Genomic DNA, 26,727 nt, shown 5'->3' with positions numbered 1-26,727 from the left:
CACATTACTATCCGGTGTTGGCTTCTTCTCACAGGCAACCAGTGAAGTGTAGAATCAGTGTCATCATCCTCTTAATTACATACAAGGCATCCATGGTCAAACATCCACCTATGTCTTTTCATTATGCTTGAGCAAATACTGTTTGGTTCTTAGAGCTGTTGGTCATTTAACAGTGTGTGCTAAGGGAGTAGATTTGATTCTACATATGCTGTTGCTGCCCCGGAAGTGTGGAACAACCTTCCCCATGATTTCAAGATCATCTGGATCAAATAATCAGCAAAGCAGCCCATTTTTACTCTCATCTCCGTTGGCTGTGTCTGGTGTTTTATTTCTTGTGCTCTGTACTCTCCTTGATGTTTTATGACTTTATTACTGTTTATCCACTTACTGTGTTACTGTTTTGTCCATGTTGTATTTTTCTTTTGCTTTATGTATTTACTGGCCCTTGTAACCTGAGTTCATTAAGCTGAAGTATGCAAACAGTGATGTAATTGCTCACCCACTCACTTACTTAATTATTAATCAGTGACAGTAAACATGCACCAACCTGTTTGTAGAAAGACACCTCTTTCCTTAACTGTCTTTTTCCTTTCTCCCACAGGATAAGTACTTGGCCCGCCAGCTAGTGGAACTTGGCCACCTGAGCAGTGGCAGTGTAATGACCAGGGAGGAGTTTGAGGCAAGGAAAGCAGCTGCAGCAGCCTCGAGTCTGTCCAAAAGCAACCAGCAGAAGTGAGTTCACTTATCAGCAAACCACCACCCTCCTTAAAGCGTAACAAGAGACACCAACCAAAAGATGCTGAATCTAAAAGGATAAGTTCACTCCCCCCCTTTTTCTTTTCCTCCTAATTTGGCATGTCAAATACCCTCTTCTCTTTGGTTCTGCTATTGCATGAACCCTACAGTAGTTGGGTGAGGATGAATACTTCGATGTGCGTCCTCTGATGCATGTGCAGGCAGCTGACCACTTCTTTTCACCTGCCAGTTGCAGGTCTCTCTGGGGGAACATTGCATATGTGGAGGCCCATGCTATTTCCATCGGATGCCCCCCCCTTTCATTTTTTTTTTAACCTAGACCTCATCAAAACACTGTTGGGTATCATTTTGAAACGTTCAGACAAAAACTTCACTGATTGCTTCAGTATTGAGAAACTTACCTCTTTGCTGAATCTTTTCGCAGGAGGCCACCCAATAGGACTGCTGTTTAAGCCCTTTCATAAACCACGATCTATCTCCTTTTCAAAAATAGGAAGCTTCTAGTACAGTCAGGTATTTTATTTTGTTCGGTTATAAAGAAACAGCCACAAAGCATGCATTCTATCAAGTTAAAATGACTTTATTTTGCACTTAAGCAGATACATTTTTATTTCTAAATTTGCACTGGTCTCTGGGAGCACATGACTAACTAATGTTACTGGACCACCAGGCTACAGGAATTCCTGCTCCCAAATGCCGAAGTTTACTGATGGTTGGGATGTACTTCGTCAACTGCATAAAGTCATTCTAAATCAATGTGAATGTCACTTCTATTCAAAGCATTCTGAATAAACATAAATGATATGTGTGAGGTGACTGTACTGTGGGCTGACCATTTTCGAAAGAGAGCTATATAGTGGTTTTTGAAGGCTCAAACAATTCCCCATTGGACTCTAAACCCAGTTAGAAGATTCAGCAAAGTGGTGTCTCAATACTGAAACGATCCCAAACAAATGCCCAACAATGACTTAATGAGATCTTGGTTCAAAAAAATAATGAACTATCTAAGTTGTTAATGCCAGCTGTAGCTGTCAGCGTTGCTGGTCATTTTGACAACCATCCATTGCCCAGAGGTTCTGTTCTAGTCCTAGAAAAAACATTTGGGTGTTTAAATAGTGAACTTGGCTGGTGAGTTTTGGAATCCAGCAGCTACTGTGGGTAGAGGAAGAAAATGTTTTGTTTCCTGTCCTGTGTCTGTGTGTATTAGTGTTTTTAGTCTGTTTATCCCATTGAATTCTCGTCCCAGCTGGAGGAATCACGGCTGCGGTGTTGCTTTCAAGCCCATGTTTGTTGTTTTTTTTGTTGTTGGTTTTTTGGGGGTTTTTTTTTTTGGAAAAAAATCCATCATTAGTACATTTTGTGCTGATATGACAAAGCATGTCCTGTGATGTGCATAATGTCTCTGTAACCGCAGCCTTCCTTGACCGCCACTATTAACTCAGTACGTTCAAACACTTATCAGAAACTACAACACAGCCAAGGTGCTCTGACTCACATTCTGTCTCAAATGATCAACGTTAATGGGAATTATGTAACAGCTACAATCACCTTTTCAACAGATACTTAATTGATCCTGGCTATTGTTTTTGTTATTAACCATCTATAACAAATTGCCTTTGTAGAATAAAACCTGTTGATTGGCTCACAAGAAAGTGGCTACCTAACCGATCATGTTCCTCTGAAATGTTGGACTTTTTCTCTCCTGTAGAAAGGAGAAAACCTGATAAATAAACGAAGAAGAATCCAGGCATTAAACCTCCATGTTTAAAAAATCAAAACAAAAGGCTGTTTAATAAAAGCAGAACTTGAAAAAATTCCTTTGCAGCAATAGGGCGCTTGTGTACTAGTTCCTGTTCTGGTTCATGTGCTGGCCCTGGTGAGGGTACTGCTAGCCCGGCTGCTGGGGCTGCCCCCTCAGAGTCTTAGAGCTCCATATCAGTTTTCATGTCAATCATCAGGCTAGTTGGACCCACATATTCTTCTCAAAGCCTCACTTGAGAAATCTCTGTATGAACAATTTTCTCACAGTAAGAAATGCATGCAGCCCAAATACAACACCACCAGAGGTTGATGTTGTAAGGAGTAATTATCAGTAGGTAGTAGAAGCTTGGCAGAGTGAGCAAGAAGACCACCTGTCAACCAAGCCTACTTGTCTGCAAGCATTCACTCTGCCAAACTATATCTGAGCAAGAAACTACTGGCTTTAGGGAAGTTGTTCATCAGCTAAAACTATGACCTCCTTGGGGAAGTGAGCAAGAAATTTGAGAATTTGCCAACAGGGATCAAGGAGATACCACATGATGGGACATCCTGGGAACCCAGTCAGCTCCTATTAGTATTATTATTATTTAGACCTGTCAAAACCAACAGGTTACTTTGTAAAGAAGAAATATAGTAGGAGTGTGAAAAGTAAAGGTATGAGAATGCCCATATTGGTTGTGGTAAGTTTCACAGTTTGAGTGGAACAAGAAAAGCCAGTCACCTCTAGTTACATTAATTATGCTGGTCAGTATGCTTCAGCCTTAGGAGAGGTGTCAAATAGATTTAGTCACATAAGCTTACCATAGGGGGCTGTTAGTAGGAATAAATCAAAAGGCTTTTTAAAAAAATTTTTTTTTTTACCCGTTTTCAGTCTGCTATACCATCTTTGAAGGTATACTCAAGATCCTTAAGTTCTCTGCTCTGCCGCTGATGGGGTAAAATATTAAGCTGGGGTGAACCAGTTGTTTAAATCCAATATTTTGACAAACTATTATGTGAAGAAGAGCAGCAGGTGGTGCCATCTTGGAACTCAAAATCAACACAGGCTGTCAAAATATTGGATTCAAACATTTGTTTCCCCTTACCAACCCTTCATCTTAATGCAGGTGTCCTGTCAAAGTGCTTTTGAGCAAGACTCTGAACAACTTGTATGTATTGATTCATTACACATCTCTCTGGTGATGAATCTCAGTGAAATTCAGAAGATAATACTCCAATATTTTTTAATTTGATAATTTCTTTAGGGCAGTGCTGTTGGAGCACGTAGGATTGAGAATCTCACTTAGGGGTTCATCAACAGGTATGGCAATACAGCAATCAAACTGTGACTCTCTATTTGAGAGATGTCCTCACGAAATGGTTTAACTTGTGTCACAAAGCGGGATTTTTAAACATCCAGTCCAATGATTATTGTGTTTTCCAATCTTGTTTTATTTTTTTTAGCAGGTTTGTTAATGTAATGTTGCCCAAAAACATTAGAAGTGCTGTTGCCGTTAAAGTATGACTAAAGCCAGTCAGTCACTTAGATGAGTGATAAAACATTTCTCTCAATAAATTCTGTGTTCAGATGAACTACTTCAACTTTTGATTTCCTTACCTGGATTATTGAATATGTGTAAAGACATATGACTAAAGCCATTTTACAAGCGATCCTCCTAGTTGTTAACATAATTAAACTGTTTCAGAAAATGTATCGGCTTCTGGTAATAAGTTACATCATTTAATACCATGATTTAATTGGTCAATTACTAAATGTTCATCGCCAGTCTGTCAGGTGGTTTGTTTTCTTATAGTTGCCTAGCAACAACAGGCACGTTAGTAAGTGAGCTAGCAATCCATAGAGTTTTATGAACTAAGGGCCACGCCCCTTCAACCTCCTGAGATTAGGCTTTGCTCAGAGAGGGTGTGTTGAAACAGTTATAACAAATCAAATGATACTTCTGAAGTCACAGGAAGTTGAATCAGTTCATCTGGACACAACGTTTATTGAGCTTTTCTGTGATTTCTTTACCTGGCTTCTTGAGCATGCGTAAAGATACTTCTGAAGTTGAAAAAAATACTCTTAACATTAATATTCCACTGTAAAACTGAATTTAAATCAGTGGACTGGATCTTTACTGAGCTCCATTTTTTGGGGGGGGGGGGCAAAATTTTCCATGCTGCAGAAGGTAGCCCTCACCTCCTAGATTTACAGTGGAGGATTTACCTTCTTAGTCCTGAGATAGAAGATCTCCTCAGTCATTCACATGGTTCCTGTTCATGTACACTTTTTGACATATACACTGCTGTTGGTCCTCCGTGTTTCACCAAAACAGTTGTGACCCGCCGAGGGATGTGGTCTACAAGACCCCTGAAGGTGTCCTGTGGTATCTGGCATGAAAACATTAGCAACAGATCCTTCAAGTCCTGGAAGTTGTGAGGTGGAGCTGCTGTGCATCGGACTTGTTGGTCCAGCACATTCCCCAGATGCTCAATCGGATTGAGATCTGGAGTATATGGAGGCCTTGAACACTTCATTATGTTCATCAAACCATTCCCAGACATTGGGCCTCGTTCACTAATATGTGCATAAAAATGTTCTTAATTTGCGCACAAAATAAGTGCACATGCAAAATTACCATTAGATTCATGACACGTGGGCACCGGCCAATTTTGTTCTTGCCATTGTGCGTATGTTAGTGAATCAGAATCATTCTATATCGACAGGTGCGTGCCCGCTATTTGCAATTAGCGTACTTCCATGCCCCCATTTCTCTATATTATAAGGAAATACGTTTGCCTAGAGTTGTATCATGGAGAAAGCAGTGAAGTAATGTTTTGGCTCATCAGTGTAGTAGCACTAATGCCTCGAATAAAATGCATTTTCAATGTAAGACACAATGAGCGAGCACAATTAAATTCAAGCACAATTCTCCTCGAGACTTGTGAACTCCGTGTTGTTTTTTTTTTTTTTTTTTGAGTTTCGCCTCTCTACTTCAATTCAAGTCCAACAACTTGACATCATCAAGGCAAATGACCACACACTACACTACTCTATAAACTCACCCTCCAGATGAAAATGATCACAGAGATACTGTTCACATTGTTGATGAAGCCTTTCAGTTCTGCCTTGTTTGATGACAAGCCAGCACAGACCACTTCAGATAAGACCCTTCACCAACACACACTCAACTCACAGTATACGCACACAAAGGGTTAGGCGGTATATACCTAAACATTTACCTGCTAGGTGTTGAAGTTCATCCAAACGTGCAGATCTCTACCCTTTGTTTTATTATGATTATCTTTTTTTCCCTCCAAACTTCTGTGAACATCAGTGACACTGAGTGTAATGGGAGCCTCAACACCTGCAGGTACAGTGATATCAGCCCTCCGGAGCCTTTCATCTTGTCCCAACAGGATCCAGGAAGATGTGGTGGTGGAACATCAATTGTATATTAGACCGGCCCTCCTCACTGCTGTAGATCATGGAGTTTAGGCATAGATCGGGAATGGCAGAGTTTGGCACTTACCATACCCTAGGCAAGTGTTTCCCAAACTTTCCTTGACCAGGGCATCCCTGTAAATAATTTGCACCATCTGTATTAAAGATGTATAGATATGTAATATTTTCAACATAACAAATCTGGGTTAAATTCCATTCTGCAGAAACAATAACTGGAGATTTTTTTTTCTTCTGGCAGTAAATGTAAGTGGGATAGTCAACTTAAATAATTACCATTACACAGCAGAATTTAGATTGAGCAAATTAATGGGACACATGCCTGCTTTTGAGAGCAAAGTATCTTAATGTGAGGTGATATTGTGGACAGTGTGACGTAGTCCTACTTACAGATGCTGTCTCCCTTTGTTCTTAACACAAGTGAGAGAAAAGAATGCCAGCTCACAAAATGACAATGAATTATTTTCCACCACGTAAGTAATTCAATTCATACTACCCTAATGTTGATACACACTCCTCTCTTGAGCGTCAAGCAGCGATTATACCCTAACTATCGACATTCTAAGTAACTGGAGACAAAACTTTTTTCGTACATCATGTAGATCATGAACCCTTGAATATCAAAACAACTCGTTGAAATTGGTTGAGAAATATAAACATTATAGTGGTTTTTATCCAGAAAAATGTCCGGCTCTCTCGTTTACTTGTATACTTTACAAAAGTGTGTTTACGGCACGGTGGTGCAGTGGTTAGTGCGGTCGCTTCACAGCAAGAAGGTCCTGGGTTCAAGCCCCGGGGTAGTCCAACCTTGGGGGTTGCCCTGGGTCATCCTCTGAATGGAGTTTGCATGTTCTCCTTGTGTCTGCGATGGGTTTCCTCTGGATGCTCTGGTTTCCTCCCACAGTCCAAACACATGTAGGTCAGGTGAATCGGCCGTACTAAATTGTCCCTAGGTGTGAATGTGTGTGTGTGTGTGTGTGTGTGTGTGTGGGGTGTGTGGGGGGGGGGCACTGTGATGGCCTGGCGGCCTGTCTAGGGTGTCTCTCCCCTGCTGCCCAATGACTGCTGGGATAGGCTCCATCATCCCTGCGACCCTGAGAGCAGGATAAGTGGTTTAGGTAATGGAATGTTTACAAGCCGGTCTTGCCCAGTCCAATATAGTGGTGATGTTGACGAACGATCCAGTGGCAAATGCGGCGTCTATGAATATTATGTCTATGGTGGGGAATGGTAAGAGTACCTTGATAGCACTCTATGATAGGGAGGGATATTAGTGTCCCACAAGCAGCCAAAAGATATCCAAAGACAAGTTCTTTGTGTTTTAATTTCAGAGTGCAGTCCATTTATAATTCTATGCGTTCATTTTTAGCTTTCATAGTCAAACTTAATATCATGCTGATGCTGTGGTGGGGAAGTGGAATGAATCCCAGAGCCAGTAGTAGTCCTCATTCATAGGAGGGAAATATGAATCCAACCTCTGTTGTAGCATAGTCAGATGAGCAACTACTTGTCTTATGTGCTTGATCTTTGAGTTTGAGTTTATTCATTTATTTTTTGTTTTTTGACCCCCCCCCTTTTTCTCCCCAATTGTACTTAGCCAATTAACTCACTCTTCCGAGCCGTCCTGGTCTCTGCTGCACCTCCTCTGCTGATCTGGGAGGGCTGCAGACTACCACGTGCCTCCTCCGATACATATGGCGTCGCCAGCTGCTTCTTTTCACCTGAGGCGTTTCCCCAGGGGGACATAGCACTGGGAGGAACACACTATTCCCCCGAGTTCCCCCTCCCCACCTAACAGGCGCCATGACCAACCAGAGGAGGCACTAGAGCAGCAACCAGGACACATACCCACATCTGGCTTCCCACCCGCAGACACGGCCAATTGTGTGTGTAGGGACGCTTGACCAAGCCAGTGGTAACACAGGGACTCAAGCCGGCGATCCCCATGTTGGTAGGCAACGGAATAGACCACTATGCTACCTGGATGCCCTGAGTTTGAGTTCAGCAACAGCCAAAAATGCCAGGTAAATAAGCAGTTTTAACCCACCATGATTCATCTGGAGTCTTCTGGAATCTGGATGCACATCTTTTGCAACAAAAGCCTCATAGTACAGAATGCATTGGGTTACTAGAGTATCTGGTTTTTCGTCATTCACTTTGTTACAAGGCCTTTCACCCATTCTGTCATCGAGGCAGCCTCGATGGTGCATATACTCAGGCACATAACCCAGTTAAGACCCTTCTCTTTCAGATACACATCTGTGACCTTAAAATGATTTTCATACGTAGCATTTGTCCCTAACTCTTTGCAAAATAATAATAAATTCTTCTCAATACAAAATCCACCCATGGATCTCACATTTGCGGTGAGTTGACAGTGGCTACTAATGTCAGTTGAGTCATCAATTTGTGGACCTCAACAATTCTCTGTAGTTTTTCACTTAGCAGAGATGCTATACAAGCTGACATCTCATCAATAGCCATTTTATTGTTTATCAGATAATGGAAATTTCTCAATATCCTGTGCAGTATCTAGACCTGTCGTCACCCCTACAATTTCATGCTGGTAGAATGAGGGATTTAGCTGGGGGTATAACTCATTTAGTTTATGTACCAACTCCTCTACAAAAAAACCTTCCTCTTGCAGTTTGTCATACATGTACAGATAAAAGTATTCAATGATTCTCCTTCTCGTTAGTTAAAGTTAGGATGCCTTCTGTCAAAATATCTTGGTAGCTTACTTGGCACCGTTACTTGATCGTTTTCCCTACAGACCTTGCATAACGGTGTGGGCTAATTCGCATCACTACTTAATGTGAAATCACGACGATAGTTGTAATTTTATTGTCAAATTTTTTGCTGTTTTGCTGCTGCTTTGTTTATGGTCTCACTAGCTGAAAAGTCACTCTTTTTGTTTTTCCGAACTGTTATAAAACAATCCATTTTAGGTTTTTCAGACAGGACAAATCCACTCTCTGAAAATAAACCTAAGCAGTTTGCTGGCGGGAGGAAATTGCCCATAGCAACCAGAACCTGAATGACTTAAATACTTGCTTGCATGCTGTACTTAAATTTAGGAGTTGTAACATAGATTTAGAACATGAAATGAGCAGATTCTGTGGCACATCTGGATGTAGGCCCATATCATGGCACCCTGGTATGCCATGGCACCCACTTTGGGAACCCCAGCCCGAGGTCAACAGAACAAATATGATACACGATAGGGCCCCAATGAAGAATGCTTAACTGACTGCTATTTCTTAAATTCCCATCTTTCTTAATTACTGTTTCTGTTCCCTTAGTTATCATTGCTGTGTCCTATAGACTTTAAAGAATAGCTCAGCAATTTTAACTTCAGTGTCACATAAACACGGTAAATAGGCTTAGCTAACTTTTATTAACTTACATTTGAAGTGATATAAGTGTGCCTCTTCATGGATTTCTTTATTAATTTTAAAGTGTGCTCTACTACAAAGTTTCATCCATTGAAGATTTAATCCAGCCATGTTTAATCCATCCAAAGTTTAATCCATTCAAGAAGATTTGGGCAGAGGAATAAAAATGTTTGCACAAAGGGTTAAAAAATAGGAAAAGGAATAAAAATTAATTGTCTTGCAGTTGCTTGAGATAACAGTCTATTTAACTTTCTCCAGCAAAAGATTTTCACCATTTCCTTTTCTTTTAGCTACTTTTTTTTTTTTTACTAATCTAGCATTATCTATTGTACAAACCCCAATTCCAATGAAGTTGGGATGTTGTGTAAAACGTGTGTAAAAACAGAATACAATGATTTGCAAATCCTTTTCGACCTATATTCAATTGGATACACTACAAAGACAAGATATTTACTGTTCAAACTGATAAACTTTATTGTTTTTTGCAAATATTCACTCATTTTGAATTTGATGCCTGTAACACGTTCCAAAAAAGCTGGGACAGGGGCAGCAAAAGACTGTGAAAGTTGAGGAATGCTCAAAAAATACCTGTTTGGAACATTCCACAGGTGAACAGGTTAATTGGAAACAGGTGAGTGTCATGATTGGGTATAAAAGGAGCATTCCCGAAAGGCTCAGTCATTCACAAGCAAGGATGGGGCGAGGTTCACCACTTTGTGAACAACTGCATGAGCAAATAGTCCAACAGTTTAAGAACAACGTTTCTCAAAGTACAATTGCAAGGAGTTTAGGGATTTCATCATCTACAGTCCATAATATCATCAAAAGATTCAGAGAATCCGGAGAAATCTCTGCACGTAAGTGGCAAGGCCGAAAACCAACATTGAATGTCCGTGACCTTCGATCCCTCAGGCGGCACTGCATTAAAAACTGACATCATTCTGTAAAGGATATTACCACGTGGGCTCAGGAACACTTCGGAAAACCATCATCAGTTAACACAGTTCATCGCTACATCTACAAGTGCAAGTTAAAACTCTACCATGCAAAGCGAAAGCCATATATCAACAACACTCAGAAACGCCACCAGCTTCTCTGTGCCTGAGCTCATCTGAGATGGACTGACGCAAAGTGGACAAGTGTGCTGTGGTCTGACGAGTCCATATTTCAAATTGTTTTTGGAAATCATGGACGTCGTGTCCTCCGGGCTAAAGAGGAAGAGGACCATCCAGATTGTTATCAGCGCAAAGTTCAAAAGCCAGCATCTGTGATGGTATGGGGGTGTGTTAGTGCCCATGGCATGGGTAACTTGCACATCTGTGAAGGCACCATTAATGCTGAAAGGTACATACAGGTTTTGGAGCAACATATGCTGCCATTCAAGCGACGTCTTTTTCAGGGACGTCCCTGCTTATTTCAGCAAGACAATGCCAAGCCACATTCTGCACGTGTGCCAACAGCGTGGTTTGTAGTAAAAGAGTGCGGGTACTAGACTGGCCTGCCTGCAGTCCAGACCTGTCTCCCACTGAAAATGTGTGGCGCATTATGAAGCGCAAAATACGACAATGGAGACCCCGGACTGTTGAGCAACTGAAGTCGTACATCAAGCAAGAATGGGAAAGAATTCCACCTACAAAGCTTCAACAATTAGTGTCCTCAGTTCCCAAAGGCTTATTGAGTGTTGTTAAAAGGAAATGTGATGTAACACAGTGGTAAACATGCCCCTGTCCCAGCTGGAACGTGTTGCAGGCATCAAATTCAAAATGAGTGAATATTTGCCAAAAAACAATAAAGTTTATCAGATTGAACATTAAATATCTTGTCTTTGTAGTGTATTCAATTTAATATAGGTCGAAATGGATTTGCAAATCATTATATTCTGTTTTTTTTCCACGTTTTACACAACGTCCCAAACTTCATTGGAATTGGGGTTTGTATGTTGCATCAAAGCTGGTCTGAATTGATCCTAGTGCAGGTTGAGATGATAGAGGAAGTGGAAATGATTGCTTATTTTGTTGATTGGTGAGCTACTGTGTCAATGGTTATTTTGCAAACAGTTGATTCTTTTCATTGCAAAAATAAAAATCTTGTGGTCTGGCTAGATCTATGAAATCTAGATTTATCAGTATAATAAGACATATTTGCACCAAGCTGAGAATCAGAAGAATCATCCCATATGTGTGCAAATGGTCTTAGATAATGCTAGTCTCAGGACCGAGTGCCGTGAGGGTGTTGGTTACTCCCTGATACTTCATGAGCCATACTTGATTTTAAGTACATGCCCTGTATTTGTCTCTATACTCCCTACCTCCCCCTGTTTGTCAGGCTTCTTTCTGTGAAATGGGCTGCTGATCTGGCTGTTTCTTTGGGTAGATGGTTGCTGCCTGCATCAACCCTTCTTTCAGGCTGCTGTGTAGTGTAGTGCCCTGCTGCTCTGTTTTGGCTTTGAATGGCTCGTTCTTTAATGACCAAAATGAGAACAAGTCCCCCTACCACTTTAGATGGCATTCTTAAGGTATGTTGATTCAATGTAAAACACAATGCCATTTTTTTAACTTAAAAATCCAATTTGTATTTAAAAATATGATAGATGTTGCTGCTAAACAATAGAATGGTTCTGTGTTTTGATCATGGTGGAAAGTTTTTAGCTTATGTCTTTTATTCTCTGATAAATATTTAAAAGGAAAAGTTCTGTATTAGTCCTGCTCCCAGAATACAACTCTTAACTCCTCTTCTCACAGGATTTATCAGAAAGGGCAACAAGGATATGAATTAGCACCATGCACTGCTACAGGTAGCATTACCTAAACACTTTCTGTTCTACCATTAGTTGAACCATTAGGTAGTTGTACCATTAGTTGTAGTATTAGTTACTTTATGTTTTACCATTAGATTACAACCCTAACAATGATACTGTTAGGGTTGTAACCTAATGGTGTTGTTAGGGTTGTAACCTTTCGTGCTTGCACTTTCTTGAAGATTTGAGTGCTTTTATTATCAAAAAAATAAAATTATGTTATACCAAATCTGGTAACTCCTTGAATTACAGGCCATTCACTACATAGAAATAATTGAGTAACTTACAAGTAATGTAGATCTAATTAAACTATGTTGAGTGGTAATTACTGAGTAACATGAGTAAAATAGTCTATCACTAATCTAGTTTGCTTCATTTTCATTATAATGTGCTGTTAAATATAATCCACATCAAAAACTGGAATAAATTCACAAATCACATGGATGGATGGATATTGTACCATTTAAATTCATTTCATCTAACGCTTTTATCCAGTTACGTACATCTGAGAGCTGATACAGCACAAGCAAGGATCTAGGCAGGGGAGAACAACACAAGTGCCTTAAAGCTAAGTTTGAGTTTGACAGGACATAGTAGGTGCCAACAGGCAGTGCACAGAGGCAATGCATGGAGTGCGTGGAATGCATAGGAGTAGACTTTTTTTTTCTTCAGTCCATCAAGTGCAGAGGTGTTTGTGAAAGAGGTGGGTCTTTAGTCTTTTCTTAAGGATTGAGAGGGACTCTGCCAATCGAACAAAGTTCGGTAACTCGTACCAATTCTGAAGAACTACAGAAGAGAAGAGTCTAGCTAGCAACTTAGGGCCCTGTTGTTTTGGTAGTACCAGGTGCCCTTCATTGGCAGAGCGTAGTGAGCGGAAGGGAGCGTAGACCTGAATGATGGAGTTGAGGTAGATGGGAGCTGTTTCAGTTGCTGTTTTTAAGTGAGTGTCAGCGTTTTGAATTTGATACGGGCAGCATCTGGGAGCCAGCGGAAGGATATGAACAGCAGGCTCTTTTGGGCTGGTTAAAGACCAGACATGCCGTTGCAATCTGTATCATCTGCAGAGGTTTGAACATATATGCTGGGAGGCCTGCCAGTAAGGAGTTGCAGTAGTCAATGCGTGATATTACGCGAGCCTGTACCAGTAGTTGTGCTGCATGCTGAGACAGGTAGTATCTCATCTTCCTGATGTTGTATAGGGCAAATCGACACGACCAAGCAAATTGAGGCGATGTGAACCTTAAAGTATAGTTGGTCATCAATCATGAAACCCAAGTTTCAGGCAGACTTTGTAAGCATGAGTTGGGTTGATTCGAGCTGGATATTGATCTCCTGTTGTAGACTGGCTGGGATAACAAGGAGCTCAGTCTTAGAGAGACTAATTTGAAGGTTGCACTCTTTCATTCATGCCGATATATTGGCAAGGCATGAAGAGATCTGAGCCGAGACCATGTGGTCTTCCGGCAGGAACGACAGGAAGAGCGGGGTATTGTCAGCATAGCAATGGTATGAGAAACCATGGGAGTGGATGATTGCTCCAAGTGAGGTGGTGTATATTGAGAAGAGAAGGGGAAGAAGAAGAGAAGACTGAGCACTGACCCTTGAGGAAGCCCTGTGGATAAGCTGTGCTGTTTGGACACTTCTCCCTTCCAAGATACTCTAAAATAAGTCCATGAGAAGTAGGACATAAACCAACAGAGGGCAGTTCCTGAGATACAAGATTCAGTGAGTGTGGTGAGGAGCATTCGGTGGTTCACCATGTCAAAGGCAGCTGAAAGCTCTAGCAGCAATAGAGCTGAGGAATGACCAGCAGCTCTAGCTGAATGCAGTGATTCCGTTACCGAAAGGAGTGCAATCTCAGTAGAATGCCTCCACTTAAAGTCAGACTAATTTGGGTCGTACAAGTTATTCTCAGAAAGGAATTCAGAGACTTGGTTAAAGACTGTTTGCTCAAGTATTTTTGACAGGAAGGGTAGGAGTGAAACTGGTCTGCAGTTTTTAACCTGTGCAGGGTTGAGTGTAGGTGTTTTTGAGCAGTGGGGTGACCGAAGCTTGCTTAGATACGGTGGGGAACACATCCGTTGTAAGTGAGGAGTTGATGATGTGTGTGACTGCAAGATTAATTGTGGGGGAAATGGTCTGTAGAAGGTTGGATGGTATCGGGTCCAGAAGTTAGGAGACTTCCTCCTTGGTCAGAGGGGAGAATGAGGAGAGTGCGGCCCTGATAGCTGGCAGCTGCAGACTGAGATGGTCAGGTTCAGAGAACTGGTTACTGATGGCAGAGACCTTATCAGTACAACATAAGGCGAATATGTCTGCAGTGAGCAGAGTGGAGGGCAGAGGAGGAGGCAGATTGAGGAGTGAGTTAAAAGCAGATAATATTTTTCGAGCATCTGTGGAACTATCAGAACTTATTCTGATAGTAAGTGGTTTTAGCAGTTTTTAAACTGGAGGAGAATGATGCTAGGAGGCTGATAGTCACTGAGGACCATGAGCAGTCTGGATTTATACCATGTTCTTTCTGCTGTTCTGAATTCTGCCCTTGCTCTCTGATGAGTTCAGTGAGCCCATGGACTGGGGGGGGGGGTTGCGTGCAGATTTGGATGTTAGAGGGCAGTGATGGATTAGAGAGGAGGCTAGTGCGGAACAGAGTGTGTCTGTAGCCTCATTGACTGGGTGTGAGGAGAAGTCATTGAGAGGAGGCATGGTAGCCAAGACCTCATTGGAAAGTTGAGTCGGTGTGAGGGATCGGATGTTACGGTAGAAGGAGACCAATTGCGGAGGAACATGAGGATGTTCCGGTAAGGTGATTGTGAATTGTCAGACAGATGTAGGGAGGTTACAGTCAAATTTGCTGTCGAGCAGTTCCAGGTGAAAATCAGATCAAGAGTATTGCCCACTTTGTGTGTGTGGGAGTGGTGGAGACCTGTTTGAGATCAAATAAGGACAGAAGTGACAGGAAGTCAGCTGCTTGGGTTTTGTTGGTGTAGATATTCATGTTTCCCATGACAATCAATAGTGTATCATCATCAGGAATGACTGAAAGTAAAATGTCTTGTTCAACTCAAAGTTCCCCCAGTTGACACCCTGGTGGGCAGTATATGACAACCACAAACAGCTTAATAGGAACAGTAATAATAATAATAATCCATCCATCCATTATCCAAACCGCTTATCCAGTTAGGGTCGCGGGATGCTGGACCCTATCCCAGCAGTCATTACATTTATATAGCACTTTTCTAGACACCCAAAGCGCTTAGCAAAGTTTCAAAAACTCTTACCATCCAGCTGCTATCTCCTATGTTTTAGATCAGCGCTTGTTCTGTTCGGAGCTTAGTTCAAGCTCTCTTTATAGGCTTTTAGTGAAAATCCTGCCCCCTTCAGATTTTCCCAGCAAGGCAACAATAGAGGGTGTGACCAGCATCAGCTGACCCACCAATTGAAGCTCAGAGAGTGTAACCAGGAAGTGCTCTGCTCCAACAAAGCCTGACAACAGCCTGACTACAGCTTCAATCTCAATCAAACTCAAAAGCAAAGTTTCAAAACAGTTACCAACCAACTGCTGTCTCCTATGTTCTAGATCAGCGCTTGTTCAGTACCAAACACAAGTACACTATATGGCCAAGAGTATGTGGACACCTGAACTTTACACCCATATGTGCTTGTCGAACATCTCATTCCAAAATCATAGGCATTGATATAGAGTTCCTCCCCCCTTTGCTGCTATAGCAGCCCCCTTTAGCAACCTCCACTCTTCTGGGGACGCTTTCCACTAGATTTTGGAACATGGCTACGGAGATTCTCTCCCGTTCAGCCACAAGAGCATTAGTGAAGTCGGACACTGAGAAGGCCTGGCTCACAGTTGGCATTCCAGTTCATCCTGAAGGTGTTGGATGGGGGTTGAGGTCAGGACTCTGCAGGTCAGTCAAGTTCTTCCACACCAAACCATGTCTTTATGTACCTCTCTTTGTTCACAGGGGTGTTGTCATGCTGAAATAGGGAAGGGTCTTCCCCAAACTGTTGTCACAAAGTTGGAAGCACACAGTTCTCTAGAATGTCATTATAGTATGCTGTAACATTAAGATTTCTCTTCACTGGAACTAAGGGGCCAGGCCCAAACCATGAAAAATAGCCCCAAACCATTATTCCTCCTCCTCAACCTTTACTGTTGGCACTATGTGTTCAGGCAGGTAGCATTCTCCAGGCATCCACCAAACCCAGTTTGGTCCGTAAGACTGCCAAACAGTGAAGCATCATTCATTGCTCCAGAGAAGGCATTTCCACTGCTTTAGAGTCAAATAGTGGTGTGCTTTACACCACTCTACCCGACACATGGCATGCACATGGTGATCTTAGGCTTGTGTGTGGCTGCTTGGCCATGGAAACCCATTTCATGAAGCTCCAGACAAACAGTTGTTGTGCTGACGTTGCTTCCAGAGGCAGTTTGAAATTCAGAAGTGAGTGTTGCAACCGAGGACCGGTGATTTTGATGCGCTGCACTCTTCAGCACTCGGCAGTCCTCTTCTGCAGTCTTGTGTGGCCAATCGCTTCACAGCTGAGCTGTTGTTGCTCTAAGATGTTTCCACTTCACAGTAACAGACTTACAGTTGACCGGGGCAGATCTAGCAGGGCAGAAATTTGACCAACTGACTTGTTGGAAAGGTGGCATCCTATGACAGTAACACATTGAAAGTCACTGAGCTCTTCAGTACAACCCATTCTACTGCCACTGTTTGTCTATGGAGATTGCATGGGTGTATGCTTGGTTTTATGCCCCTGTTAGCAATGGGTGTGGCTGAAATAGAATGAATAGAAGGGGTGTCCACATACTTTTGGCCATGTAGTGTATTATAAATCCTTTGTGTCTTGGGATAAATAGTTGTTAAACCTAAATATAAGGTTGAATATCAAATGTCATGCTATCTTTAATATATGGTTATGTTACTCAGTAGGACATGCAATATTCACTTTGTATTCGAGTTCTTAGAAATTAATTACTTCCCTGTGACACAAAGGATTCAAAATACTTGTGTTTGGCACAGTGTGATTTGTGAATTTATCCCATACAGTGTTAGATGTAGATTATATTTAACAACATGTTATAATGACATATAATATTACATATATTTACTCATATTACTTAGTAATTACCAGTCATCATAGTTAAAGCTATTTTACTCGCATATTACTTCATTATTTCTGTAAAACAAATGGCCTTTAATTCAAAGCATTACACAAATATTTAAATGTATTCCACAATACAATTCATTTGAAACAATGAAACAAACAATTCAAGTAATCTAATACTCCTTTTTTTCTCAACGTGGGTGTGGTGACTTTATGCAACTTTAAATAGCTCAGTCGCTGATGAAGTAAGATGATTGACAGGCTTACAGTGAACCAGTAGTGACATGGAGGCATAGCTTATTCCCAAGGTTTGCTTGTTTGATGCCCGAAACAGTGTAACCACGCAGATGCCATAATGCATGATCTGAGTGAGATGCTGTCTTCTGAGACTTTAAATAAATGTTAATTTTGGGTTTTACAACATGAGAAATTACTGGTGTGGCATGGGAGTCTACCACTCAATCTGTGAGAGTTGGCTGCCATGTATCTTTGCTTTGTGCCCATCAGATTTCAGATGTCATGACATAGCAAGAACAGCATCAAGGAAGGGTTTTTTTTCTTCCCCTTTTATGCCCCAATTATATCCGGCCAATTACCCCACTCTTCCGAGCCGCGCTGGTCACTGCTCCACCCCCTCTGCCGATCTGGGGAGGGCTGTAGACTACCACATGCCTCCTCTGATACATGTGGAGTCACCAGCTGCTTCTTTTCACCTGACAGTGAGGAGTTTCACCAGGAGGATGTAGCATGTTGAAGGATCATGCTATTTCCCCCCAGTCCCCCCCCCCCGAACAGGCACCCTGGCCAACCAGAGGAGGCGCTAGTGCAGCGACCAGGACACATACCCACATCCGGCTTCCCACCCACAGACACGGCCAATTGTGTCTGTAGGGACGCCTGACCAAGCTGGAGGTAACATTGGGATTCGATCCTGCCTATCAACACGGAGATCCCCGTGTCGGTAGGCAACGGAATAGATCACTACGCCACCCAGATGGCCGCGAAGTTTTCCATTGTCTATGACATAGCGATTTCAATGGATGGATGGATGTGGTATAGGAAGTGCATTCATAAGAGGTGCCTTCAAAAGGGACCAAAAATTACTTTGTAAGAAGGAATATTCTGAACGAGTAGTATGCGACATAAACCTATCCAACAACGGAAGCCTACATTCATGCAGCTTTACCGAAACCAGGTGTCTGAAGTCCACACAAGTTGTATCATAATGGAGTCTGGTCCTTATCCCTTTCTGGCTCTATTCTCTGTCATTGCATCAACTTCGCATTACGGCGCAGTTTGCCTCTTTATCCACACTCTGCAGCAGAGATGGAAAAAAGTGGATTAATAAGAGAATGTTGCTGGGAAAGGCATCACCTATAACTGTTTTACAATCTGTTGTTCTGGACTTGCTGGACCACAGCAATTGGTTTCTTAGTCCTTTCCAAAGTAATTCAGTGATAATGTGGATGTTGTTTCAGAAAAAGAACCCTTTATATTGGACCTAATCGTTTGTGTAATTATATGGCAGAGTACAGTAGATGAAGTGAAATTTTCTATACTGAAATTCACTACCTTAACGATCCTCTAGTACTGGGGTGCTGCCATTGAGGGTTTTTTTCTGACTTTTTCATCTCATGTTGTTTAACCTGATGGTTAAACTTGGTTAAGTAATTTAATTTTTAGCTGATTTCCCCTGCTATAGGGATTAAACTCCAATAGCACAAACCTGTAGGACATAATCTGTCAGGTCTACATGGTGATGTTGGTGGTCACGTGGCTCAGGTCCTGGTCTGTTCTGGGGACATTTGGACACTGTTTAGCATCCTCCTCATCATATTCTTCATATATTTTGTAATTCCATTATAATTCTGTTATCCTCTTTCAATGTGGTATTCTATAAATTGTGTACGCACAACATTCATTGCATGTCTGTCCATCTTGGGAGAGAGATCCCTCCTCTGTTGCGCTCGCTGAGGTTTCTTCCTCTTTTTTCTCCCTGTTAAAGGTTTTTTTTTTTTTTTAAATTTTGTTTTAGAGATTTGTTCCTTATCCGATGCGAGGGTCTGAGGACAGGATGTTGTGTTGCTGTAAAGCCCCCTGAGGCAAATTTGTAATTTGAGGTAATGGGCTATACAAATAAAACTGACTTGACTTAATCTGGCCTCCAAAAAATTACATATATAAACTTTTTCTGTTGGGCTTTTGAACTAATTAAAAGAGTCACTTTCCAACACATGGATATTTTATATCTTGAAAAAGACCTTGACGAGACAGAAAAATAATAAAAAAAATAAATCTCTGCATCATCCACAGATTGTTCCCATCAGAACTGTCAAGGTCCGAGCTGTATCCCCTCACTGTTAAAGGCAGCTCGCTCTTTCTTCTGTGGTTTTCTGATTGGATTTAAACCAATCTGAACCCTTGACCCCGCTGTTGTGGTTGCACTGTGAAAACACAAGGCCCCAAGGATGCAATGTACCACCTGCGAGGGGGGTTGAGCACAATCGCTGCAGTGTTCTGAAGAAGCCGGTGTTGCCGTTCAAATTGGCAACCACGGGGTAAACAGCCCAACCACAGGTCTCAACAACTCTCCCATGGCACCGAGTCGGGGCTAATACATTCATCGAACATGAAGCAGCCGGAATCAGTAATGCATGATTTTGTCGCGAAATGCTAGTGTTTGTCCCAGAAGCCCGGCGTGTAAGTTTACACGCGGGTCTATGTGAGCGTGTTTATTTCCTTTTCTTTTTTCTTTTTTAGTGTTGGGGGGTTTGGCAGGCCACTAACATTTTTAGCACCTGCAGGGCTGTCAGCTCATTGCTCCAGGCAGCCATGCTGTTTTGGGAATGCTTCTTGTCTTCTCTATAGGTCCTAACCTACGTCTCTCAAGACATGTCTTTTTTCAGTGTACTGTCACTGCTCTGTGTGTGTGTGTGTGTGTGTGTGTGTGTGTGTGTGTGTGTGTGTGTGTGTGTGTGTGTGTGTGTGTGTGTGTGTGTGTGTGTGTGTGTGTGTGTGTGTGTCGTCTTTTTTTCCCTCCCTCTTTCTCTTCTTTTCAACCCTCCCTGTGCTCTCTCAGAGACCTTTAGTGCCTGCAGGTGTATAAATAGAGCTGTTTTCAATTAAGGGCTAACCTCGCCTGTAGCGTGCATCTGATCAATGAATGCCCCTGCACCTGTGGTAATAAAATACCAAGGGAGCGGAGATAGCGCCTGGAATGCTAATCACATGTTGCCCCGTTGTTGCCCTATCTCACTCTACAATGACAACACACTTCTCCTGATGGCTTGGTTGTGAAAGAAGGCTTTGCCCCAGCACATCTCACACACACAAACACACACTCACACGCTCTCTCTCTCTCTCTCTCTCTCTCTCTCTCTCTCTCTCTCTCTCTCTCTCTCTCTCTCTCTCTCTCTCTCTCTCTCTCTCTCGCTCTCTCTCTCTCGCTTTCTCTCTCTCTCTTGCTCTCTCTCTCTCACACACACACTCACACATGGAAGCCCAAACAAAAGAGTTGGAGCACTCATCAGACATTGGTGAAATTCAATATGTGATTGAAAAAAAGAAAACTTGCATGAATGAGATGCTTAGTCACTTGTGCAGTTGTCAGGATTAGAGAGACCATGTCCCAAAAGGCAGCAGTTATCTAAGAAAATGAACATTTGGTGTTGTATGTGGCAATAAATAGAATCTGCTAGTTAAATTGCCTCAAAGCTTTACAGTTTATTAATTCCTTTAAGAACTTAACTAAGAGACTGGTTTTTGTCTTGCTCTTTTTTTTACAACATTCTTCACGTTTATCCGCATGAATGCAGTTCTCAGATGAGGGAAATTCTGTTCTTTTCAGAGCAAAAATAAATAAATGTTTGCAGTTATGCGTTTTATCTCAGACAACCAGAACAACATTTAGCAATTTTATGAACTCAAATGCAAGCAAGAAGAGATGGGAGCAGGGGCCTCAGCTTCCTCTCTGCTCTCTGCCCTGGGCCTCAGAAGTCTATGTCAGCAGATGTCCTGACCTCGCGTGCTCATGGTGGCACTTGTAGGTTTCCATCACCCCCCCACCCCCAGTTGCTGCATGGTCTGAACCACAGCAACGCTCATTGTCCATTGTGCTGCTACATTTTTACAGTCCGCCTCGAGAATTCTCCATTCTCTACTCTATATTAAGAGAGCCATCACTCACTGCGCCAAGTAAAACCAACGCCACGAACATTGCGCATACAGTGAATGCATTTCAGCACGAGCCCGACCTCCAGTCGCTCAACGAAAATAAGATTGTGGATGTGACTGACGTGAGAAGCCTCACAAACTGATCTGGGGTTCATTTTTTTTGCGAGTCTAACCCCCCTCTGCTCTGCACTGCCGCTGCTCTGGCATAGCCCTCAGGCAATGAGGTTTTCCAGTCTCCATTACATGTGCTGTCAAGCCAATTGCCTCCCCTGCACTCTGCGATTTTGGACGGTGTGTGTGTGTGTGTGTGTGTGTGTGTGTGTGTGTGTGTTTGGAGCTTTCCCCCACGAGCTCCGTCCAGAGACACACATCCTGCCTAGCTCAAGCCAACCACCACATCCCATCCACGCAGCACATAGATCAACTTCTGCCACTTTTGGACTTGCTGGGGCAGCAGCTAACACATGACGAGCTGTCGGGTTGGCCTGGATGTTTTCACATATCAGAAACCATCCCATATTTCACAGTAATACGATGATGAGAGTAATAACTGTCTTCTTTCATTGGCCACATGTAACATCTAAGAGACAAACAAACGATGATGACTACATTTTAATCAAAAGGTCAGTTCGCATTAAAATCAAATAACAATAAATGTATTTTTTTTAAAGGTGGGGTTCTCAGAAATAATGTGTGGTTCATAATGTTTTTGGTACATCAGGAAAAAAATGTCAGAGCTAATTATGATTTACATTTTTGTAGGTAGCTTTCTTGTCCTTTTTACTTTTCAGTTAGCAGTCATAATGTACTTTCTATCTCCACTATCAATAGGTAGCTTACAAGAAGCAGGCTTTCAATGACAACGCAATGCATACAAGGTACAGAACGGGAATGAGCTATTTAGATTAGAAAAACAAGATATTGACACAACTGTTCATCATCTTTATTTTTCCGAACTGGATTTTCTGCAGAAAGACTGAAGTTAAATTCTCAAAGAATGCTTCTATAACTGTTAATCAGTTTAGCTACATTAACTCACATATGCAAATGTTTAACACTAAGCAGGTTGCATTAAAATTAGCCAACTTGAATATCAGCTTTGGGGATTATTGTTGTGTGTGGTTCTTTTAAATTACCTAAATATATATATACATAACTTTGTTAAAAGAAACACTCAATGGTAGGGATAGTGCTCAACAAATAAGGAGCAAAATAATCCAGTGAGTCAAGTAAGTTCTTTATGAGACAGTACAAGCCTGTTTCATGCCATAAGCAATCATCAGCTGTCAATAGAGCTACACGTAAACTTTCAGTGTAGCTCTATCCATCCCTCCATCCATTACCTGAACCGCTTATCCTGCTGTCATGGTCGCGGGGATGCTGGCGCCTATTCCAGCAGTCACTGGGCGACAGGCAGGGAGACACCCTGGACAGGCCACCAGTAGCTCTATTGACCCTCAAAAGACCCCGAAGAACCTGGGGCTAGTTGCACAAAACACCTTAGGTTTTCCCTTTAAGTATGACACTTAAGGCTTAATTTCTCCTTAGCTGAGGGACTTATTTAAGGGTGTTGCACAGAATCCCTTAACTGTTTTCCTTACTTAAGGAAAAACTTTAGGGGATTTACTGCATTGAAAGGGATTTTAAAGTGGTAAAATTCTACAGTTTCCATGGAGACTGTTTGTTTGCTTGGACTTAGCTTTGTGATACCCAATATTGCCTCAGAAAGCTGACCTAGAGTAAAAAAATTGAAGAAGAAGAGAAAACCAAATTGCCTCACAAAATCGGCCTACAATAAAAAAAAATGGAAGAAAAGAAAACCAAATTGGTCAGAGGAGGAAAAGATTATACTTCTGGAGGAATACAGTAAAAGAAAGCACATTCAAAAAAAGTAAATTTGATCTGCAAATAATTGTTTTATTATATTTTTACTTTATCTTCATGATTGCAAACTAACTGGACATTGATTGAATGTTGATATTTTCTGTTAACAAATTTATCTTCATATTGTACGGGCTCTTGAATCCTGATGTGAGTCCTGTCTATCATCCCACAGACTTTTTGGAAGCTGGCAACATTAAAGATGTGTGCTGCTAGCACATCCTCCTCTTGTTTTAACAGGAACTTCACCATAGTGTTCGGCAGATGGGTAAGGGCATTTGAAACTCAGTGAATGATGCGGCACACCGTTGACTTGTTGACATGAAATATCTCGCCTATTACTGATTGGAAAGATCCCATGGCATAAAACCATAGAGCAATCATTCATTGCAAAGGGCTGGAAGAGCACAGCTGTGGAAAGTAGAGTGATCCAATTCTAAATGGTTGGACAAATCATGAATTGACGGCCGGTCATATCCATCCATCCATCCCATTATCCAAGCCATTTATCCTGCTTGCAGGGTCGTGGAGGTGCTGGAGTCTATCCCAGCAGTCATTTGGCAGCAGGCGGGGAGACACCCTGTACAGGCCGCCAGTCCATCACAGGGCCGACACACACACACATCAGAATCAGAAACACTTTATTTGTCATTTCATTTGATGCACTTCCACACATGAAATGAAATGAAACATCGTTTCCCCCAACCCACAGCAGTGCAACACAAAGACAAAAACACATATCCAAAAACTACAATAGCTACAAGAACACATATATCCAAACTAACACGTACATCTAAACTAAACAAACGAAAAAAAAAATCACTTTCCAGGAGAACGAACGCCCGCCAGGATGACTGTTGTAACTGCCGGTCTGCATGGGCTAGCAGTTAGTTTAGCCTGCCCCTCTTCCGCATCCTGTCAGACCGCCCTCGGTGTTTCCTCTTCAGGGCCATGGTCCTTGGGCACAATTCACTTCATATTATATTCACACCTAGGGACAATTTAGTACAACTGATTCACCTGATCTACATGTCTTTGGACTGTGAGAGGAAACCGGAGCACCCGGAGGAACCTACGCAGACACGGAGAGAACATGCAAACTCCACACAGAGGACGACCTGGGACGACCCCCAAGGTTGGACTACCCCGGGGCTCGAACCCAGGACCTTCTTGCTGTGAGGCAACCACGATAACCACTGCGCCACCATGCTGCCCCCTGGTCATATCTATGGTGTAAAATCAGTTGCTCAATGTGTTGGTTGCAGGACAAATGGGTAGGAGTAAAGATCTGAGCGACTTTGACAAGGGCCCAATTTTTATGGTCAGATGACTGGGTTAGAGCATCTCTGAAATGGCAAGACTTGTGAGGCGCTCCCAGTCAGCAGGAGTGAGTACTGCCCAACATTGGTCCAAGGAGGGACAAACTACAAACTGGTGACAGGGTGTTGGGTGCCCAAGGCTCATTGATGCGCAAGGGCAACAAAGGATATTCCGTCTGGTCTGAACTGACGGAAGGTCTGCTGTGGTACAGGTCACAGAAATGTTTAATGATGGTTATAGGAGGGATGTGTCACAACACAGTGCATTGCACCCTGCTGCGTATGGGGCTGCTTAGCCGCAGATCAGTCAGAGTGCCCATGATGACCCCTGTACACCATCAAAAGCGCCTACAATGGGCAGTACTGGACCTTGGAGCATTGGAAGAAGGTTGCCTGGTTGGAGGAGTCCCATCTTGTAGATTACGTGGATGGCCATTATGTAATATGTGATATTGGACTATACGAATAAAATTGAATTGACTGTTTACCTGGGGGAAGTGATGAAACCAGGATGCATTGTGGGAAGATGACAAGCTGATGGATGGAGTGTGATGCTCTGTACAATGTTCTGCTGGGAAACCCTGGGTCCAGCCAATCATATGGATGTCAATTTGACATGTGCCACCACCTAAACATCCTTGCAGACCAGGTACACCCCTTCATGGCAATGGTATTCCCTGGTGGCAGTGGCCTCTTTCAGCAGGATAATGCCCCTGCCACACTGCACACATTGTTCGGGAATCGTTTGAGGAACATGATGAAGTGTTCAAGGTGTTGCCTGGCCTCCAAATTCTCCAGATCTCAATTCGATTGAGCATCTGTGGGATATGCTGGACTGACAAGTCTGATCCACGGTGGCTCCACCTTGCAACTTACAGGACTTGAAAGATCTGTTGCTAATGTTTTGGTGCTGGATATGACAAGACACCTTCAGAGGTCTTGTAGAGTCCATGCCTCAGCGGGTCGGCACTGTTTTGGCAGTACACGGTACCAACAGCATATTAGGCAGGTGATCATAACGTTTTGGCTCAGCAGTATATGTTTCTCTGTTGCTGGGTTGGCTCATATGGCTCCATAGGTCTAATCCTAAGTTATTAATCAGTATAAAATGTCATATAAAATTGTCACCATTTATCAACAAATACAGGGAGCGAGCCTTTTTTTTTAATTCATCCAGTACATCCCAAAGTTCACTTGCCAGGTTTACTGTCTCACCAATTTGCTTCGTTTTTAGTCCAGAATAAAACCTCTAAATAATGGCTGGTTGCCTGCCAAAGTGATCAGGAGCACATAGACCTGGGTGAAGACTGTAGTTCGGAGTCATTTTTACATTCTTATATTGGGTACATTTTTTTTTATTTGAATAATAGCAAAAAAGACTCAGTTCTTTCATTATGTTTTCCTGGCGACTCCTTGGATTTGCAAGAAGGACCCAATGTGGTCCCCAGACCCCACTTGGAGAGCCACTGGCAACGTTCACGGTCTGTTGAAGTTACAATACTGAAGATTTACATTCAAGCAGATGTCCCTTTTGATACTTTCTATTCCTATCATATTTAAAACAATGGCTAATCTCAAAAAATGTAAAATGTTTGCATTAAGACAGGGTAGTGGCACAGTGGTGAGCATGGCCACCTCACAGCAAGAAGGTCCTGGGTTCAAGCCCCGGGGTAGTCCAACCTTGGGGAGTCATCCCAGGTCGTCCTCTATGTGTTGTTTGCATGTTCTCCCCATGTCTGCATGGGTTTCCTCCGGGTACTCTGGTTTCCTCCCACAGTCCAAAGACATGTAGGTCAGGTGAATTGGCTGTGCTAAATTGTCCCTTGGTGTGTGTGTGTGTGTGTGTGTGTGTGTGTGTGTGTGTGTGTGTGTGTGTGTGTGTGTGTGTGTGTGTGTGTGTGTGTGTGTGTGTGTGTGTGTGTGGGCCCTGTGATGGACTGGCGGCCTGTCCAGGATGTCTCCCCGCCTGCCGCCCAATGACTGCTGGGATAGGCTCCAGCATCCCCTCGACCCTGAGTAGGATAAGTGGTTTGGGTAATGGATGGATGGATACATTAAGACAGGCATGACTCTGAT

The 26,727-nt window shown here is 42.5% G+C and overlaps 1 protein-coding gene across 1 annotated transcript in view; it reads left to right on the top strand.

Moving 5' to 3' along the window:
• cfap299 (cilia and flagella associated protein 299) overlaps positions 1-26,727 on the top strand; it is a 127,210-nt gene that overhangs the window by 3,476 nt on the left and 97,007 nt on the right. The window contains exon 2 of the mRNA XM_056278685.1: positions 602-732. Within this exon, the coding sequence (XP_056134660.1) occupies positions 602-732 (131 nt within the window). The remainder of the gene's footprint in view (positions 1-601; positions 733-26,727) is intronic.

Source organism: Lampris incognitus, chromosome 1 (assembly GCF_029633865.1).
Source record: "Lampris incognitus isolate fLamInc1 chromosome 1, fLamInc1.hap2, whole genome shotgun sequence".
Taxonomy (NCBI): domain Eukaryota; kingdom Metazoa; phylum Chordata; class Actinopteri; order Lampriformes; family Lampridae; genus Lampris; species Lampris incognitus.
This window is presented reverse-complemented; position numbering and strand designations above follow the sequence as displayed.